General features: G+C 36.9%; 4 protein-coding genes across 4 annotated transcripts; 1 reads left to right on the top strand and 3 right to left on the bottom strand.

The window, feature by feature from the left end:
- Window positions 1–3,387: 3,387 nt before the first annotated feature.
- On the bottom strand, window positions 3,388–5,694 carry LOC114365342 (uncharacterized). Its single transcript, XM_028321876.1, has 4 exons — window positions 5,346–5,694; window positions 4,696–4,788; window positions 4,280–4,386; window positions 3,388–3,638 (listed from the first exon to the last, which is right to left on the bottom strand). The coding sequence occupies exons 1-4, from the start codon at window positions 5,535–5,537 to the stop codon at window positions 3,557–3,559; spliced, it is 474 nt and encodes a 157-aa protein (XP_028177677.1). The 5' UTR covers window positions 5,538–5,694; the 3' UTR covers window positions 3,388–3,556.
- Window positions 5,695–5,940: 246 nt separating this feature from the next.
- Window positions 5,941–7,470, bottom strand: LOC114365338 (mitochondrial import inner membrane translocase subunit Tim22). The gene is made up of 3 exons (XM_028321870.1): window positions 7,132–7,470; window positions 6,785–7,048; window positions 5,941–6,074 (listed from the first exon to the last, which is right to left on the bottom strand). Exons 1-3 carry the CDS (start codon window positions 7,358–7,360, stop codon window positions 5,989–5,991), a joined length of 579 nt encoding a protein of 192 aa, XP_028177671.1. The 5' UTR covers window positions 7,361–7,470; the 3' UTR covers window positions 5,941–5,988.
- Window positions 7,471–7,902: 432 nt separating this feature from the next.
- On the top strand, window positions 7,903–9,641 carry LOC114365339 (uncharacterized). Its single transcript, XM_028321872.1, has 4 exons — window positions 7,903–8,077; window positions 8,244–8,397; window positions 8,574–8,734; window positions 9,066–9,641. The coding sequence occupies exons 1-4, from the start codon at window positions 7,960–7,962 to the stop codon at window positions 9,203–9,205; spliced, it is 573 nt and encodes a 190-aa protein (XP_028177673.1). The 5' UTR covers window positions 7,903–7,959; the 3' UTR covers window positions 9,206–9,641.
- Window positions 9,642–9,924: 283 nt separating this feature from the next.
- Window positions 9,925–20,208, bottom strand: cts (cis, cis-muconate transporter protein). Its single transcript, XM_028321851.1, has 9 exons — window positions 20,204–20,208; window positions 19,378–19,650; window positions 18,627–18,909; window positions 18,397–18,502; window positions 17,827–17,958; window positions 13,710–13,848; window positions 12,977–13,116; window positions 12,283–12,480; window positions 9,925–11,688 (listed from the first exon to the last, which is right to left on the bottom strand). Exons 1-9 carry the CDS (start codon window positions 20,206–20,208, stop codon window positions 11,522–11,524), a joined length of 1,443 nt encoding a protein of 480 aa, XP_028177652.1. The 3' UTR covers window positions 9,925–11,521.
- Between the last annotated feature and the right edge of the window lie 105 nt (window positions 20,209–20,313).

Consider the following 20,313-nt stretch of genomic DNA (forward strand, 5'->3'; position numbering starts at 1 on the left):
AGACGTCAAAGATTGCCTATTATATCTGTTTCCTTTTTTGTGAAATAAAGGAAACGCATTAAAATATTAAATTCTAGAAGTCTGTACAGCTGATCTGGCCTTATAATGAAATATTTTAACGACAAAGTGCGAATTTCATTTGCAAATGGATGCTGCTTGGCAGCTTTTTTCTCTAAATGCGGTATCCTGTATTTTTTCATGTTAAAATGATTGATAACTTTTTGGAATAGGTCAATAGTTAGGTATGTAAGAGGTCATTTACGTATCTTTAACCAATATGCTACGTACATACGGGTATAAAAATAAGTTTATACTGCCCCCGCCAATACTGAAAGTTCCTAGCAAGAAAATAATAATCGTATTTATTGTGAAACGTCACTCATGATAAAAAATCGAATTATCGTAGGTACGCGATAAATTCCAACGATAATAGCGCAAGTCGTAATTCTAATGTTTCAAGAATACTTCTGGCGATACATATCTAATTTGATCAAAATAGACCATATCGAAGACATTGAAGTACTTCTTTTTCAAATTACTGCCAAATAATACTAGGTAATTTGAGTTTTTTTGTTTAGATAAATATTTATAACTTCGAACCGGCCTTATATAATTGTTAAATTCTTTTGGACTGACACTATTTATTCTATAGATCCGGTGCGTTTTAGCGTATTAAATCTAGCATAAGATTCCTATAGTGTATCATAGTGTGATTCATACATTTTACTAGCATTTGTATGACGACAAGCATTCTGACATTAAAAAAACTTAATTATGTATAATTTTCGTGCACAAGAGACTGAGTACAGGATCTATGAGATAGATCAGTATTCAAATAACTTTAGTATGTAAGTAGATAGGTGTTTTGTTATCAAATTAAAAGAGAATCTGTTGATTTATTTTTATCAATGGCTTAGTGCCTTTTTTCTGTGATGAGGATTTTGCACGCGTGCGGATTTGCATTTCATTATTTCATACATGTTTTTCTATTACGCCGGCTACACAAATACAATAGTAAATCTTTGTCCTGCGTGGGCTTATTCCACTATTCCCCGTTGACAATCCCCGTAAACGGGGATAAGTGAACTTTTTGTTCACTAATCCCCGTTAACGCCAATTGGAGCTTATAATGGGGAATAATGAACTAAAAAGTTCATTAATCCCCGTTATATTAGGATTTTATTTTGAAGATTCGCACGCGTGCCCAAATCCTCATCACAAGAAAAAGGCAATGAGCTTTAAAAGTATAACATTTTCTAATAAAAGTAAATACCTCAATGCTGTTTTTTATTTTTTTCTAATTCCTAATCCTATAAATGTGACAGTTGTGTGTTACTTTTTCACACTTAAACTACTGAACGGATGTAGATGGAAATTTTACGACACAAATCGATTTTCCAAATAAAAAACACATGTGAAGTAAAAAATTATAATATGATTTCAATAGCCATTGCAATGCTACATGTAAATGTTTTACATAATTAAATTAAGTAATACAAATTATGAAAAGAATGTTTTTGAGCCTCATCATACACTCAGGTATTCCAAAAATCAAAATCTGATACATATGTATTACAGATGATCAGTCTTTCGAAATATACAATATAAAGAAAACTGATGGTCACATAGTGTCCATACAGATCTAAAATAATACCCATAAAAGAAACACTAAATACTCACTGGTAGGATTTTACAAAATAATTTGGAGGAAAAAGTAACTCGGATTATATGCCGAATTTAACAGTATTTGTTGTTTATCAGCAATGAATTTCTTGGTCTTTCTCTAATTTTTGTAAGAAAAGAGATTGACCCTCCGTTAGAATCACCTCCAAATTATTCCGAAGAAACGTAGAACAGAGAATACCTTAAGAAAACTAATATACCGTAATAAAACTAATGTAAATCAAGTCATAGCCTAAAAATATATTAAAGAGATAAATCGGAACCTTCTTATATCCTAAGCATTACAGCAGGATTATAATATTGTCATAGCGAAGCGTAACTGTATAAAAATCACTTTTCACACCTTATTTTGGCTTAGTATAAATACTGATACATTATAATACTGTTTAGTGATTTTAAATAAATGATAAGTCGAAATGAAAATACAGATCAGATTACTGAATGAAATCACTGGCAACACATTTTCAATAATATTGCCAACAATAAAAATGCATGGGAAAAATCTTGCCATCACCATTCCATTGGCCCTAACCATTTTGTTTCTATCTAAATACATCTAAGGCAACCTTAAGATCAATAAAATTCAGATAGTTAATACTGTAACATTCCTACTCCGCAGTTTTTATTTCATCATAATGAGACTTATTTTTATAAGCTTGAGACTTGCTTAGAAAGTCACATTCATAATACAATTTATTCAAATACATCATGTATAACAGCTGGCAATAACATGCTTTTAAAATAAGTGCTCCCTGCTAATAAGTCAACACTGGCACCAGCTATCTATTTATGAGTTTTGCAGAGTATACCCTGGAAAGTTTTGTAAAGTATTAATAAATGAAATGATAGCTGCTTATGATAAGCCATATCTATTGGTGACTTATGAAATTATAGGCTTATTACTTAGTCTCAAAAAAATTATTGAGATTCCAATGATAATTCCATCGTTCCATTTATTACCACACAGTACATTCGATCAGCCTTTAAGATATTACAAACATCTCATCCACAGTCTCCACAGATATCAGCCTTCCATGCAAACCAGTCAATAATCAGTCAATTCAAGCTGTACGCAGATAATACATTTAAATATAGCACCAGTTGCATAAATTTTCCGACACTTACAGCTAAAAAGAATGTAAAAACTATACCGTAACACCTAAAGGCAGTAAGTTATCTTAGACTGAGCTATCAATTTATATTGCGTCTTGTCTCCCTGGTACTTGATGAGTTAAAAGGCACAAGAATGTGCAGACGACAGCATATTATTATCAAGCTTAACACCATAGTATCTTATGTAATTAATTATAATAGCTGCTATACAGGGTGTTGATTTTAATCCTCGCCATATTTATTTAAGTGATCTATTACGACTTAAATAAACTCATTATCCACCAAAAAATAAATTACAAACGAAAGTGGAATTTTTTGCAAATATTTTCCTCCGAGCGACTTCACTGTACTGTGGCTCGCAATATGCAATACGTTTACACTGCGGCACCCATTGATCTACGCGGATCGGTAGCTTATCATGTCGGATAGCCTACTGAAGGAAGCCAAGTAAAGTAGGTAGGTATTTTTCTTTGACTAACTAAAGTTAGTTCGTTTTAAATTTTTTTCGAAGTAAATTTTTTTACTGATTCGTGCTCAGAATAAGCTATTTAATCAACTCCCTAAATATGGCGAGGATTGAAATCAACACCATGTATTATTTCAACAAAAATGTATAATCAAATGTGCTGTCGACTGCACTAAAAAAACCTTTATCAAATATTTCTTCGCTGTAAGTGTCGTTTACCGATTACAATAATAATTACGAAAGCTAACCTTACATTAAGCGGTGGGATACATTGTGCGTGTATAAGGGACTAGTTCAGTGGAACAGGGCTCGGGGTCTCTTCTTGGCTAGGAGGTGCCATGGTTGCGTCAGCCCTTTGCGTCTTTTGGGCGACAATCTGGAAAAAATTGTGTAATATTATTAAATGCAATACAATTTTTTTTTATCCACAACGAAGAAGCTCTTGGCCTGTATCTCACCTGATGGTAAGTGATGATCAGGCCGAAGGTGGAAGCGAGCTTCACCCGGAATCCTCAACCACGGAGGAACTGGCTATCTTACCTCTAACTGCCGGAACACAACAATGCTGTTAACATTGTTGTTATGGCGACAGACTTATGTACGATGGTGGTAGCTAGCCAGGCGAACAAGCCCTACTACCAACCAAACCGAATTATATTATTATATTACGAATCATAGTAACTAAGGGCGAGAACTATGAACAACTCTTTTTTCAGGCACTTGTTTTACGATCGCGTGTAACCGATTACGCGATCCTGGACTTGAAAAACTTTGCAATGTTAGACCTGTTTTAGATGCAACAGAAAACTAATTTGAACTTTACATAAGGACCGTCGCCCACGGCGACTTTTTATAGTGATGCTGTCGCGTGTTTACGAAACCCTCCCTTCGTTCTCCCGATGCGAACGCGCGACAGAATCGCTACATTCGCTACTGCTTCACTAAAAAAGTTGCCGTGGGCGAGGGGCCTTACTAAAGTAAGTTTTTAATTTATTTTTAAGTGTAAATGTAGCTTACCCATGATCAGGTGTATCAGGCATGTACGGAGACATCCTGAAGTCCCGGTTGTGAGGAGTTTCGATGCCAAACGGACTGTACAGCTTGGTTGGGCTTCTAGCTAATATCTGAAATAGTTAACAATTTTGTCAGCAACATATGATATTTTATGAGCATAAAAAAGCAGAAATGAAAAAACACAAACCTACTTCTGGTGCAGTCAGGTAGAAAATATCATATCATCTTTTTCTAGAGGGGCCAGACAAAAGGCTAGTTGTAGTAACAGAACTGAACGAATTTTACTAGATAGAGTGCTGGCGAGCTGGAGTTGTTAGTTTATAAGTCTTAAGGTTCGGCCAAACCAACGGGATCAGCCGGCGTGCAGCAATGGCGATCGCGTTGGTTTGGCCGAACCTATGAATGAAGTAAATACTTACCGATTTCTTTTTGGCTACCGGTGTAGTTGGGACTCGGCACGGAGACCCAGTCTCTGTCAGCCGGTGACGCCGCCTGCCTCCCAGCCTGAAATGCTGAACAACAATATTTTGTTAAATCACAAGCATTCAATAGAATTTTATGATTTAATATTTTTTAACTTCACAGTAGATGTGCTATATGCCTGCTTAGGTTGGGGATAGGTATGTTGAAGTTACATGCTGTGATTTTATAAGTAATGCATACCATCAAGTATGATAATTTAATTTGACTAAAATCTAGTTTGAGTTTCTTGTCTACTATGAGGTGTTCTTATAGTAAGAATTTGCTATTTATGCACAAATAAAAGATTAAAGCAAGACAATAATTAAACAGTTATTCAAAGATGTAACTTTACATCTACTAAACAGGTAATTATTCCATTAAATCATTCATAAACTACTTTGTACTTAGGCATCTACACATCACTTTTTCTTTGTGAATGAGGTGTGTGATTCATGGTTAAAATACCTTTTAAATTCACTGAATTCATTATGAAAGTGTGCATGAGGATCTATTCTGTTGAATTTACCTTTAATTCATTTAAATCTCTACGAAAAAACAAAGAGATACGATGAAAAATAGCACGCGCAAGAAAATATCATTATCTCACCTGTGACAAATTTCCGAAGGTGTTTCTGATGCTCCTACAAGTTCTGGAAATCTTATCCGCCCCCGATTGTAAGGCACGACGGGAATTAGCAAAGGACTTAGTTTTAAATAAGTTTTTATTGTAACAACCATCGATATTCTTCAGACTATGAGCTGGAGAATCGACGGCATCAGACGCAAACGGATCCTTCATTTTCTCGGTCAAAACAGAAACGCACTTCAAAAATTAGCACATAGATAAGCTCGGGATATATTGTTCTTTTAGTAAGAATATGTTTCTGATACCATTCAATACATGATTTGAAGAAATTCTCAAAAAATCAATCACGCTCGCTTTCAGTCCGTTGCTTTTTTGTTGATTTTTTAAAATGGCAGTTACGGTGTGGCCACCATCAAATATAATCGATATAGTATCGATACTAATAATCGTTTCAAAATAACGTTATTTTTAAAATAGCGTTATTTTCACAGATTTCTTCGAGTTTGTCAATATTTAAGGGAGATGACGGAGGTCAAAAATGTTAGCATTATTTTTTTTGTTATAAATTCTGAATAATTCATAAATAAAAGCGGGATAAAAAAAACTGTTAATGATAAACGATTGAACTAAATTATTTATTTTATTAACACTACAATATTATTAATTAACCCCTTTGATGCATGTAGTAGTCGATGGCTGTGGAGAATGCTGCAAACCCAGCTGCGCCGAATACACCAGCCCTCAGACCACCTGTAAAACAAACATCTCATCAATAATTTGTAAATACTTATTAATAATAAACACAGCATTTTTTCCTACTAACTTTGATAATCTCTGAGTAGTAAATTAACACTCAAACATTGTCGTGATTACGCAAAGCCCGCTATCGCGACGGAGTGTACAATTAGCGCCATCTTTTGGTGGCCACTAGCATATTATACAGGGTGTTAGGTAAATGGGTATATGAGCCGACACTAGCCCATGTTAACATGGTCATATAAATGGTATGGTGAAGTCAGAAAATTGATATCTTCATTTTAATTATTTTATTTTTCATACAAATCGGATTTTATAAAATTTATTTTGTATGAAAATTAAAAAATATAGATTTTTTAAATATTTCAAAATTTAAAAAAAGTAGAAAAAAATATGTTATTGAAAACATCATGAGTTAGAAGACTGAATGACTGAAGACTTGTATTGAAATCATCCTGATACATGGCTTAGCGTTTCATGTAAGTAAGCAGAAAGAAAGGCGGCTACCAATCGATCAATGTGGAAAGCATTAGGGGAGGCCTATGTTCAGCAGTGGACGTCCTATGGCTGAAATGATGATGATGATGATGATGAAGCAGAAAGATTACCTATTGGCTTTATTAATCTAAGCCTATTGGTAAATGAAACCAATCAACCGAATGCTTGGGATGATTGAAATAATACAATTTTAAAAGTAGCCATACCCCTTAATCCTATCAATCCCCCTGTCACTCCTCCTGCGTAAGTCCCATTCTTCCAGTCCGACTTGCCTCTAGCCGTTTCTATGCAGCACTCAATACCAGAGAACACTGCGCCGAGCATCGCGAAGTTTTTAGCATAACTAAGCATGGAGGTTTTCATTTCTCTCAATATTTCTCGCGCCGTCTGAGTTTGTTGAGCTGTGGTATCTGTTACGTTTGGCATTAGGGACGACGTGAACAAACCGACAGCTGCTCCGAGACCATATCCTGAAGAAAAAAATATTTTTACGTAAATACGAGGGGGCTATGTAAAAAAATGGTCGTAAAATTTTGAGGATTTATAACCTTACCAATAACACAACTAGTGAAAGATTTGAAAGGACAGCTTTCGACTGCAGCCTCAATCATCTTCTCTTCATTAGTCTTGATAATAACAGGGCCCAGAACTCTTGGAATTATAATGTTTTCGCGAAACCTACTGTTGTTTCCAACAAGATATTTGGCCAGGGAATCGTAGTCACTCTTCTCCATAAACTTTCCCAAATCAGGGTCGAGGGGTGGCTTTTTATATTCTGTCATATTCGAATGTTATTTTTGCAGTTTTGTGTGAAAATTAAATAATTATTTTTAAAGTTCGATGTTTTACAATTTTGATATTGATAACCTCAAAGACAAGGATGTTCTTTTCTTGTGGAAACTAATGTGTCAAAATACTGACACGTTTGTGAAAATGTTCAAATAATGTTAAGAAAAAAAAGAATTTTAATGGATTTAGATCGATTTTCTCAAAACTAACATTATCAGCAAAAATGGAACATACTTTTGACAATCAGCTGATTTTGAAATTAGCTGAGCGTTTCCGAAATTCGGAATCCGAATAGACCTCTAGTGTTATGTTTTGGTTGTAGACTTGTTTTCTCAAATTATTTACAAATTACTATTTTTTGCGCTCCATCTATACGTTATAATAGATAACTGTATGAGAATTAATTGATTTCACAAGCTTTTCAAGATTTAAAAAATGTGGAAATTAATTTCAATTAAGAAAGAAAAACATGTAAATTTTTGTATACTAGCTTCGTAAACTAATAATAATAAATCAACGTCAAAATTTACTGCAGCATGGTAGCGTGATTATTTGCACTTTTAATAAAAAAAACAAAAATTTTTGCCTAATTATGTCGGATTCATCTGATAACGAGGACTTATCTCGCTTCAGAGAAGCTGTGGATACATCTTTCACTACACTGATTGATCAATCACGGGGTAAAAAGCCAGAACAAAGCAAAGCAAAAGGTATGGCTAGAATCTTAGGTTTTGTTTGTTTAATAGACCTATTTATTTAGTTGTTAACAACGTAATTAACATATTATTTTATCTTACACAGAATCCTATAGGCTCGTATAGCACAGAGTTTGAGTTTTATCAAGGTTTAACGAGTTTTTATAACATACAATTTCAGAGGTACCAGAATTAAAATCTGAACGATATCTGGAGGTAGCAAGTCACTACAACGATGTGAAGGTACCAGCAGAGATGCAGAAGCAGATTGGCGCCAAAATATCAGCGATAATTGATAAGAAGATAAAGTTTGTGGATGTTGAAAATAATTTTAAGTAAGTATTAACATACCCATAAGGAGCGTAGGCCATTACTCCATTGTTGCTGCTTAGCAAATTAAAGAGAGCCGTTGTCCTGTTGATAGTGAAGTACATAACCTGTATTTTTGTCAATAATTCGAAGTTATGGCTTAGTGACATTTTGAGTTCATATTTCTTTTGCATTTTTACAGGAAAAGGAAAATCAAGGGTGGTGTAAAATTATTTAGGGACTCTTCGGAGTACCTATCCCATGAAGACGCTAAGGACACATACACAGAGTCACACAACGCTGAGGCCAAGAAGCTTAGAAAAAAGAAGAAGGATACTGAAGACAATAATATGGATGAGAATGGTGAATAAATACTATAATTTTAATATTCCTTCCATCCATAGGCAAAACATAGATCCACAGTTTAAAAAAAATCTAGTTCAACATTGATTTTTAAAAAACATGTATCATATTTGATACATGTCATATTCAAATTCAAATATTTTATTAATCAGACTACAAAAATAATTGAATTAATAATTTAACAATATTATTTTCTAATAATGCCCCCTGATAGAAGCTGTATGGACAATAAGTCTTCACATACTATTAGTTTATACCAAAACATTGGGTACTTGTAAAATCTTTTACATGCCATACTTTTATGCTTACTTATATTATTTTTTTTTTTCAGAAAAACTGAATGCTACTGTTGTAAGTGGGGAATATGTTTTATCCAAAGAAGAAACAAAATGTTGGAAATCACGAAGGAAAGAAAAATTATTCAAATACAAATCTCAAGGCAAAAGTAAGATTTTGACTGCTGTAGAATAAAAAGTTGTAACACGACGACGCGCCGCCCGCGCTCGATGACGCAGCGCCGCCCGCGCTCGATGACGCAGCGACACCCTGCCCCGCACGCGGCGGCCCCGCTACGGACGGAGCATATAAAAGGCGTCGACGCCGTACAGAGGCCAGTCTGCGTTCGGAGCGTTCTGGGCGCACATCTCTGCATCGACTTAGGTCGGTCTTTGAATGCGCCTGATTCTCCCCGAGCATAGGCTACCCCGCGCGTATATTGTCGTTCCCGTGTTGGCTTCGTTAGCGAACCGCACGGCGTTCTATAATATACGTTGCTATACTTCGTTCCCCAATACTTAGCCCTCTTATCTTAACTAGCCGGTTTATCATTGTTATTAAATTAATAGTTTGCAACTACTTATTAGTTACTTTTCTTTGTTGATACAATATACTTTATTTTAAATTATAATCGTTTGTTTATATTTATCTCTGTAGGTACACATACCCCCCCCCCCCCACTGTTACAAAGTATGTTTAATTTTAAAGTATGTTAATTAAGTTTATGAGTTTTTTGAATAAACAAAGTCAAGATAAACATTGAACATTTTATTTTATTTACAATAACTAGATGCTTAACAAAAAATAAATATGTACAAAATTCGTATCACATCAAAAACTGCTTCTTTCATTATGTTTTTTATTATTAAGAGTAATTAGAAAATCTGTATTTTCTAGACTTAACTTTATCATTAACTACATAGTAGTAAGTAACATATTTTGGTATTTTCTGATCAAACTTTACTACGAAATTCCTGATAGCCATGGATTTTTATGTATGAAAACTTATTGCATATTAAGTACTTATTTATTTGAATATCTAATTAGTAACATCATAAAAATGTTAATACTAAGTGCTCATTCTCTTAGTATGCTATTTTACATGAGATTCAAATTTATATAAAGCATTAACGCATTTTATTGAGATTATGCAAATACAGTGTTCACTTCCCTATACTAAATAGCCAATTAAGTATCGTAGTTTGTAAAGAAAAGTTAATTGATCTTGAGATTTTATGTATTATAGAAGGTTGATGTAACCCAATGACACAATTAACAAATTTTAAAGACTGATCACTCTCAGTAACATACAGTTAATTGAATACCAAGTTACTTACTTATCCCCTTACTAATAAAACTTACACGCTCGTTGAACAGTGTTTTAAAGTGACGTTTAGTATGGAAAAGTCATTTTAAAATAGTGTTCAACAACTGTGTAACTTTTTATTAGTAAGGGGGTTATAATTTTTCTTTCTGCTATTTTATGGACACTTGTGTATTTAATAGGGTAGATCCCTTCGTGTCAAATGAATCAAATATGATACATAGTCATATTTTTTTGAAAGAGTACTCATTGACAGGGTTAACAAACTAAATTAACCTGTTAATGCAGTATTTGAACAGTTTGTACTTCAATTAAAATAAAATAAAAACATTAATTAAACTTAAGTTTGTGCCAAGAATTTACATAGAGCCTTAGTCATTCTTGGCCAAATAGAGTGCTTCTTGGCTTGGCTTTTTGTACCACATCCCAGTCGACAGAACACAGAATACACATTTTTATTGCAAAATACCACTAACTGACATTTGAACCGTAAAAAATTCCAATTGCCAATAGGAATCATACAAAGTAAAAGCGCGTGCCCCAACGGCCATCGTCTCTACGAGCTATGCCCACTGCCACTTGATTTTAGCAATTCTGCGAGATATGTCGGTTACTTTGGTTCTCCTGCGGATCTCCTCATTTCTGATTCGATCACGCAGGGAAACTCCGAGCATAGCCCGCTCCATCGCATCGCACACGGTTGAATTTTTGGTCGCCGTGGGCCTGTGGCACACAGTGGCAGTACCTACTTACTATCCGTGATAGTATATCTGTTGCTTTTACCCTTTTATGAAGAGAAAAAGAGATACATACTGTCACAGTGACAGAAGTAAACCGCACGCGCGCTATATAATAATACGGCTCTAAGTAATCGAATTATAATTGTTTATCAACAATTCCCATGCACAACTTCTCTAAAACACTTCATTATAGCCCTGACTTTTAAATTATATGATTTAGTAACTTGGGAATCGATAAAATTAGTCAATTCTTTCGCACTCTGAAATTGACGTCATAATTTCTCATTCTTAAAGAAAAAATGATTTTTTGAAACTGAATTAAACTTAGTCGCTCATAAAAAGTACGTCAATTGACTAATCGTGTCAACTTCCTACCTACATACGAGTAATTCAAAATTGGAACCCAATACGTCACTGTTTTTATAAAGTTCCTAGTCAATTGACGACCTACAACCGACTGTCATCTGGGAGTGAAGGTAGACTCCTCCCGCTTTTGGTCTCATCGTGGGTGAACGCTCGGTTGTCGAGACCTGTGGTCTTTGGAGCGCTGGTGGCTTCGCTGGTTTCTACAGGTCCATCCATGAGGAACATGGTCAGGAAGAACAGGATACTGCCTGTAGGGGAAATAAGTTTTAGTAAAGAGATTTGACAAAGGATGAAAAGTATGTCCTAAAGAAATAGGAGGATTCAGTTTATTTTATTTGTGCTTGAATCCCAGTTTATAAATAACTTTCCTTTGTTAGGTTACCTAATTGCAATGTTGAATGGTGATGAATCTAATAATGATTTCAAGACGTCCGTCGGAGCGTATGTAAAATTGTCAGTCCGATTAGACGGTCACCACCCTATAGTGGAAGGGACTTCCAGACTATTATTAAAAGCCTCTTCTTTGTTCTGGCTACTGCGATTACAAGCACCTACGCTTAGGCTGAGTTGCACCACCTTACTTTGACAGTAACTATGGCGATAACAGGTGCTTTTTGTATGGAGTCTGACAGATTTTTGACGTTCGTTAAAGTAAGGTGCAACCCAGCCTAAAAAGTAGAGGCTAGACTAATAGTTTTGACATAATTATTTTTAGAAATCGAGCTAACTGAGCACCTCGCCGCGTTCGCCTCGTCCGTACCAGGGTGTCGATGTGACGTCACGGCTGCCAGTTGCGCAGTGAATTCGACCATTTTGTAATACTTTTTTAAAAGCACACTTACTGATCCCATAAAACCCGGCGTAGAAGATCATGATGGCCTCCCTGTATCCAATAGCCTTAGCCACAGGGTCCACCAGGATCGGCAGGTTGCCTCCGACATTGTTCATCACGAACAGGAAGACTCCGACGGTGGTGGACCGCACTGATAGAGGCACGATCTCCACCAGTATAGCGAACACTATGCCGAACCACATCTCCGCTGGAAAAGAAATTTAAAGATAAGCATAAGATTACAGACAGGTTTAGGTCTACTATCTGTTCATGAAGACTAAAACTTTAATTTTATCCAGGAAAAAATCGAGCCCCTGGGTCTTATCAAATCATGTATTTCAGACAGTGGATATTAGAACGAGTAGAGAGAGAGAGAGAGAGATACAGGCTAACAGTAAAATTTTTAACATTAATAAAATTTGAATCATTTACAATTTACGACACAGTCCTGTACCTAACTGGATCTACTACGTCACCATAGCTATCTGGCAGAATGACATTCATTGGACCCACAACGAATGTAGAAATGTGAAAGTTTTCCGAGTCATGTTGTGACACGGGATCAAAACGTAAGGTAAACCATTGTTGTGCCATTATTTCAGTTAAGGTTTAGAATCAGATAGTGTGAAAGGTAATGTACGAGTTAGTCTGCACTCTGCAGCTCTCCCGGGAGTACAGTACATGGGTACTCCAAGTATCCTTACCGAAGAAGTAAGAGATGGCCAGGGTGATCATGGCCCACAGGGGCCCGAAGACCACGGAGCCGAAGGCGGGAAGAGTAGCGATCAGCTGCGAGACGGCCAGCACCAGCACTCGAGATCTGATGCCCATTTTGGCGACGAATCTGGAATGAAAAAAATCAGGTTGTTCAACTGTGTGATCTTAGCAGTAGAATTCTGCATCCCAAAGGTTATTGCTACATAAAGCTTCTTATCATTTCAATTAATTAAGTAAATGTGCTAGATTTAATAATCATCTGTGAAGTTAGGTATGGTTCCAAACCTACAACGACCCCATTCTTGGATCTACATTGCTGTAGGTGTCAGTAACAGTCTTACAGCTCATGCACATCACGTTTTTCAGGTGCGGCCTCGACTCGCGTTTACGTGATGCAATGGGGGCTATCGTTTTTATACTTAACAGTTGGCACCCCTGGCGATTGACAGGACCTTACTCTACAGAGGCGCCATCTTGATGAGTGGAAATGCGATAGTCCTCCTACCACTTTAGCGCTCACCAGTTGGCGCCACTGTCTTCGCTACTAGCAAGTAACAGGACCTTACTCTACAGTGGCGCCAACTGGTGAGCGCTAAAACGATAGCCCTCATTGTAGGTAAATAGGTACCTACTTACTCGCACATAGGAATGTACGTACTTACTTAAGTAGCAAAATACAAGAGCCTAGCTTCTAACAAGGCGTGAAGCTGTTAAACTCACTTGTCGGAGATGACTCCTCCCACCACCACGCCAACGGAGCCGATGCCGACGGTGACGGCGAACAGCCACCAGCCCAGGTCCACGTCGGGGAAGTAATCCCGGTAGTACAGGTCCGCGTTGTATGCAAAGCACATACCGCCTGGAGAAGAGAATAAAAATGAGTGTGAAAGAAGGAAATAAATTGTTTATCACGAAATACTTAAAATTACAAAAGATATCTACGATAAACGTACCGTACCTCTACCACAACAACACTATAGTTCCAAAATACTGGACTGTCCTGTCGATGACATTGACAGTGGGGCGCCACCGTCAATACCGGATCGCTGGTTCAGATTTTTGCCATGTTGGAAACCATTATAGTTGAACGATTGTGGCGCCCCCCTGTCATTGAGTTTGGTGGGACAGTTCAGCGTGGGTCATCTATACATTGCTTGCTCATTTCAAAGCAGATAAAACGACCATTGACAGATCATGTGACCTGACATTGGCCTATGATCGCGTCGGCGATGGCGATCTTCACGCGTTGCAGAATCAAACGACATCCAAAATCGAAACAATTAACTCATCTGTGGGTCTAGACAAAGTGCAAATTATAATCGCAAACCAGTCGAAAAGTGGTCGCAAAGCCCCTTTTTTGTATGGAGTTTTGACGGATTCGATTTTCGATTCGATCAAAAAGTGCGTTTTGTCTAAGGGGGCTGGACAGGCATAAAATCTGGCAACTTAGAGCTTATAGCAATTCCATAAATACAGGTGTCTATGCCACTCGACTACGGAGGCCAATAGTTACTTAGCTCGTGCCATGGTTTTGTACACAAAGACTTAATACATAAGTATATTTAATCAATTCAGACTTATTTTAATTACAAAACAGACCGCTGCCAATATCGAATCCATTATAGCTTTTTGCTTCCGTTTGATTGCCACCATTGATTATAAATTAGAATCACCGCAGTTAGTTGACAATGTCAATTAAATACTCGTAATTACTACACTGTAGGAACTTACATTATACTTTATGTAAATACCATAATACCTAGGGGTGGATAGGAAATGGATTTCTGCAATAGATGAAAGATCATAAAATGAAGATTATTTAGGTGGGTTTGGGAAAGTAAGTAAGTATATAATACATGTTGAACTTAGTTGTGAACTTGTGAGAAAAGCGTCAGAATTTGGTGTTTAGAAGAAGGACCAAGGATATAAACTCTTATATCCTTGGTCTTTCTTGGCTCTACTAATCTACTGAAACTATCATCATAATCATTTTAGCTACAGGACGTCCACTGCTGAACATAGGCCTTGGCTCCTAATAGTCCCAATGGTTTCCAGATTGGAACAGCGTCTTCCTGCTACTTTCATGAGTTCGTCTGTTCCTTTTGTTATTCATTATGCCTTCACGTTTAGTTTTATACCATTTTCTAACGATGCAGCACGCTATTACTATTTAATTTTTGTCAATCTTAGACAGGTATTTTCTGAGGTAATTTCTCAAAAATCTGTCTTAGCATTTTTAAGTCGCCTTTCAAATATCCGTCAAAAGCTTTGCTATGACATAGTTAGCTCGTGCTTCCGGCTCGCAGGCGACCTTGCGCCGGCGTGACTGGTCTACAAAGTTACGTTTGCAGCTGGGTGGTGGGCTGCTTTATACAGGGTGTGTGCTTTATGAAAATAGGCAAATTATGAAACAACTCAAAAACCAAAAGAAAAATTGTTGCTCTATAGCAGTCTAGGGTTTATTCATGCTCTTGGCTCTACAGTACATTGTCTTATTTCTAATATACTTAGCCTACTTACGTACCACTTATGATATTCTGTAAGTTTAGGTAGAATGTAATTTCTTGACGGGAGTTCATGATTCTACAATGTAGGTAGTTACCTATATATTTTTAGACCAGAAAGTCAAAAGTCATTCCTAAAAGTAACCTAATAGAGGTAACACAATGCTTACCTAATTTCCAAAGTGTTTTCCTACATCCTACGTAAGGCTATGGCAATAAAAGTTTGATTGAAATAATTATGCCGGATATCTGTATGATATCACTATTTATTACGATGACTAACGCCCGTATTCACAAACATTATTATGAGGTCTCACATTGTGCGTGGACGCACAGGGTGACACACGCACCAATCACAGAGCTCTATTCAACGCTGTGCGTTCGATTTGCTGCTTCACTTAAGCAAACATCGTTTGTAAATACGGGCGTGTTAGCAGAGTTATTTTTTTTCGAGGGTGTTAGCCTACCTAACTTATTTCTTAAAACAGTCGGGCACGAAATAATAAAGTATCAGTTCTGAGTTATATTTTTACAATGCTATATTGCATCCAGCTGTTTATTTATAGACTGTAAATCAATGTTTGCTAATATTAGTCATTGGCGGATTTTTGAACGATTCATTTTTTACTGGACACAAAAACGTGTCACCATAATACAGACTACAAGTCATGGTTTGATTGGATATTATTAAACCTTGCAAAAAATTAATGGTGTGCATTTAACAATAGGGACTTTCCTACGATTTTTTTTTGTTAAACACCTTATTATTGATGGAAAATTTTGTTCCTTTAAAGTCGCTGTGTTTTATGAAATTGGGGACTATCGCAAAGTAATATTTTAATATTCCTTAATTTGACAACGGACGGATCGGGCTGAAATTGGGCATGCAGGTAGATGTTATGACGTAGGTATCCGCTAAGAAAGGATTTTACGAAACTCCACCCCTAAGGAGGTAAAACGGTATCCACGCGTACGAAGTCGCGGGCGGCTGCTAGTTCTTTCATATAGTTTACAATTTAAGTGGATATTAAGCTTATTCTTGTTCATTTCGTTGAAGTTCCAATAACAATGTTTACCTACGGCCTAACTTAGCCTTCAGGTTTAAGTTTAATTGGTGCAAAATCTGTGCATCCTGGCTTCACTGGAATTGCAGAGGGGGGAACGAGAAGTGGTTTTATCCAAAAGTTTTAACTATAACAATCAAGAGAAAAAGGCATCTCTACATTTCTATAACGAAATCAAAAGCTAAGGAGCTGTTATAAAAATTTCTACAATAGGTCTTCCAAAAAGTTATTATTGTTAGGAATGTTGAGAATCTTTACTAGGGCCTTGAGGACCATGACAACACAAGGGTTCTTATCAATAAATTTACATAAAAATCTAATATAAAACGGTAATAAATCACGTAATACTATAATACACAAAAGCATTTTGCACTAGGAAACTAAGAGGAAATCGTGATCCGTTGATGCAAATATTTTAATGCAATTTCTAGGTGTCTACTTCTTACAACAATTTACGATGATTCGACTTTAGACTCTATCATCTCTTTCGCACAAGCCCGTAACTCAAGGTGAGGGAAAAAGACAGAACTATTAGATTATATCGAAGTTGTTAGTCAGAATGGAACTCTTGTTAAATCGCAGCACGAGAACGGTGCAATAACCTTTTAAGTTTATCTATTCTAAAATCTTTGATCTACAAATTGTTTGGCAAACGGTAGCCATTGTATACCAGGTGTGTATGAAATCTTGTTTCCTTGAAAGAGCCATAAGTATAAATGAATAATATGAATTCGGACAATGATACCAACACTTTCATTTTGTATAAACTGCGTTTCTTAATCTACTTAGTTGACGATAGGGTAGATAAAAGGTGTAGCTGCTGCAGCAGCTGCATTTTCTCATTGCCGTCACAAGTATTATGTAACATACATATCTACCTAAATGATAATATTAATAAGTAATTAAGTACGAAGTTATTTAGAGACGTCTTTGGATTTACGCATTTAAATCAAAAGCTCTTTATAGTTTTGAGTGTGTGTAGAGCTTTTGATTTGTTGATTATGTGGCACAGTTTGCAATCTACAGACGTCAGACTGAACATTTTTATTTCACAAATGGCATCTATTACAGCTGTTTAAGCCACTGTGTTTAGCTTTATGTGTGGTTGTCTTCATTTATCATCATCAGGATTTTTCTTTAGTCTCCACTGAGCACCACTTTCCTTTTCTAATTTACCAGAGGCAAATGGACGTATTGACTTACACATGACACACACATGATCCTTGTTATACAACTAACACACAAGGACCATTTTGAAGTGGTACTCACCGCAATGCCTGATGGAAGCAGCAATACACAGCAGCAAGATCCTGGGTTGCGCAATGACGTGCCAGATGGTGACTTGCGGCATCTTCTTGCCTGACTCCAGGGTGGAGTCTCCGCCTTTGGTGTTGCCAGCGCCTGGGGGTGACGTCATCATTGTTATTCAGTTTAGAATGGCATAAAACCTATGTTGTGCTTGTCTTTTATTTCAATTTTAACCTCACAGGAGAAAAATGAATAACGTACCATCCTAGACTGCATCTCACTTAACACCAGGTGCGATTGCGGTCAAATACCTGCCTTGTCTAGCAAAAAAAAAAAAAAAAAAAAAAAAACAGAATCAAATCCAGAACTTTTGAGACGAGAGATTCTAATTCTTAAACTTCTGGAGAGCAAAGATATAAAATAAGTCAACATGAAGTGTGTGGAAATCTTTAAAGTCAACACCATGCAGATGCGACCTATGATGGAGCAAGCTTGCCAAGAAAATCCCTGTTCACTGACGGCACAATGTCAACTTCTTGCATCGAATGATTGACCAATAAAGAAACACCTTGTTCGTATTATGTAATTTACCTTCTTCTCCAATGGTGGTTCTCTCAGGTTCCCTAAGCGTGAGGAAGGTCAGCACAGCGATGACTATACCGACGATGCCCGCTCCGTAGTAGCACACTCTCCAACTCTGTCATAAGAAGAGATACGAATCAGGAATGGACAATTGACATAATATCTATCAACAAATCTGATGTCTGGCATTCGGCCTTCCAAACTTGAATAACATTAAGTTTAAATTAATCTTGACTCACCAGTCCCCAAGCGTTGAGATCGGGTATATACCGTCCCACAGGGAAAGCAATACCATACCCTCCATAGATGCCCCAGTTGAAGATCGAGAGCACCAACGCCCTCTGGTGCTCAGGGAAGAGATCTGTGAGGATCCCCGTGGCCAGAGGATTGCAGCCGGACTCTCCTGCTGCCATGATCATTCGGAGGATGACCAGGTGCCAGTACTCCTTGACGGTGCCCATGAGGAGGATCGCTATGACGAAGACGACCGTGCAAAAAGAGAGGACGCGGGCTCTGTTGTATCTGTTGAGAAAGAAATCACAATTAGCTTCACTCTGATGTTTTTTTACGGAAAACGGAATACCTTAAGTTCTGAAGATATTCCCATTTGCTAAAGGAACATGACTTGATCAGTCTATCAAGAAACACAGTTAACAAAGTGTAAGCTCATTCTTCAAAGCTTTAAAACAAGCCTCTGCCCGTGCTCATATTAATTTGGTGTCTGAGGCAAAAGACAGCGGTAGATTTACCAGTAGGCTAAGTAGAATAACAACTCTATGCCAGCAGATTTGGGCCAAATGTGTATGTTAAAAAACTTGACACGTTCTTGAGACTAGATGAGTAAGCTGTAGACACAAATAAGTTTTACAAAGGGTGGAAATAAAGCTAAAAGCATTCTGCTTAAGTCTACCTTTTGGTCATGCAGAATGCTAAATTGCGGTACAGCTTTGAATCTAAGATATATCAGAACAAACAAAAAGAGTTACTTACTTATCAGCGACGACTCCAAGGATGACACCCACCACAGTGAAGACAGCCATGAAGGCAGGTCCGGCCAAGACCTGGTAGTCTATACCCAGTCCATTGTAGCCCCACTCGCAGTACCTCGTACCATTCAGGGTAAGGGATTCGCATCTGTAAGAAAAACCGGTAAAATTCCTCAGTAAGTGAACATCAAGCTTCGACCTTCTAGGCTTGGTATGTACTGCATTTTTTGTTTCATTTACATATGGTTTAGGTGAGATTGTAATTGATTGAATCGACCTTCACATACAGAAAACTGACTGTTTAATAGACAAGTTTAAGTTTTAATCTTTGCATGTGATTTTGAGTCAGGGGATTTCTTTGCTAAAAATCGACATGGTATTTACATATTCTTCAGATGTGAAAGCTATAATTGGTGTAAAGGTGAATCAGAAGCAGGTATTTCTATAAGAACAGCGTAGCTACTAGAGGCTGGAATTGAGGTTTGTGGCTAGCAAGTTAAAATCTGAAGCGATCAGGCGATGGAAGTAATTCTACTGGCTGCCTGGCTTTGCAGGACGCGAATTATTCAAGGAAACATGTCAAAATCAATTGACTTTTTTAAATAAACGGTACGTAACCCTGCAAGAACTTTGCCTCTACAAAACCCGTTGGATACCTAATGGGTATTTCTTCGGAGGCAAAATTTTCGATGTCTTTGGGTATAGTTCTGTAAAGAACTAACAAAANTTTAACATATTTTAAGTAAAACTTCCTCGATTTTTGTTAAGATTGAAGCAAGGATCACTCAATCCACATGCACATACGCAAGGTGCATGCTTTATTTACCTACTCCATCGCTTCTCTCAAGCGTGACGCCAAACTTTAGATAAATTCTATGACAAATCAAATCAAAATTCGTTTATTCGTGGAACATAGGTAAATAACATATTACAGGTGTTA

The sequence above is a fragment of the Ostrinia furnacalis genome, unplaced genomic scaffold, assembly GCF_004193835.3.
Source record: "Ostrinia furnacalis isolate ACB-3 unplaced genomic scaffold, ASM419383v2 OfSCF7583, whole genome shotgun sequence".
NCBI classification, from domain to species: Eukaryota; Metazoa; Arthropoda; class Insecta; order Lepidoptera; family Crambidae; genus Ostrinia; species Ostrinia furnacalis.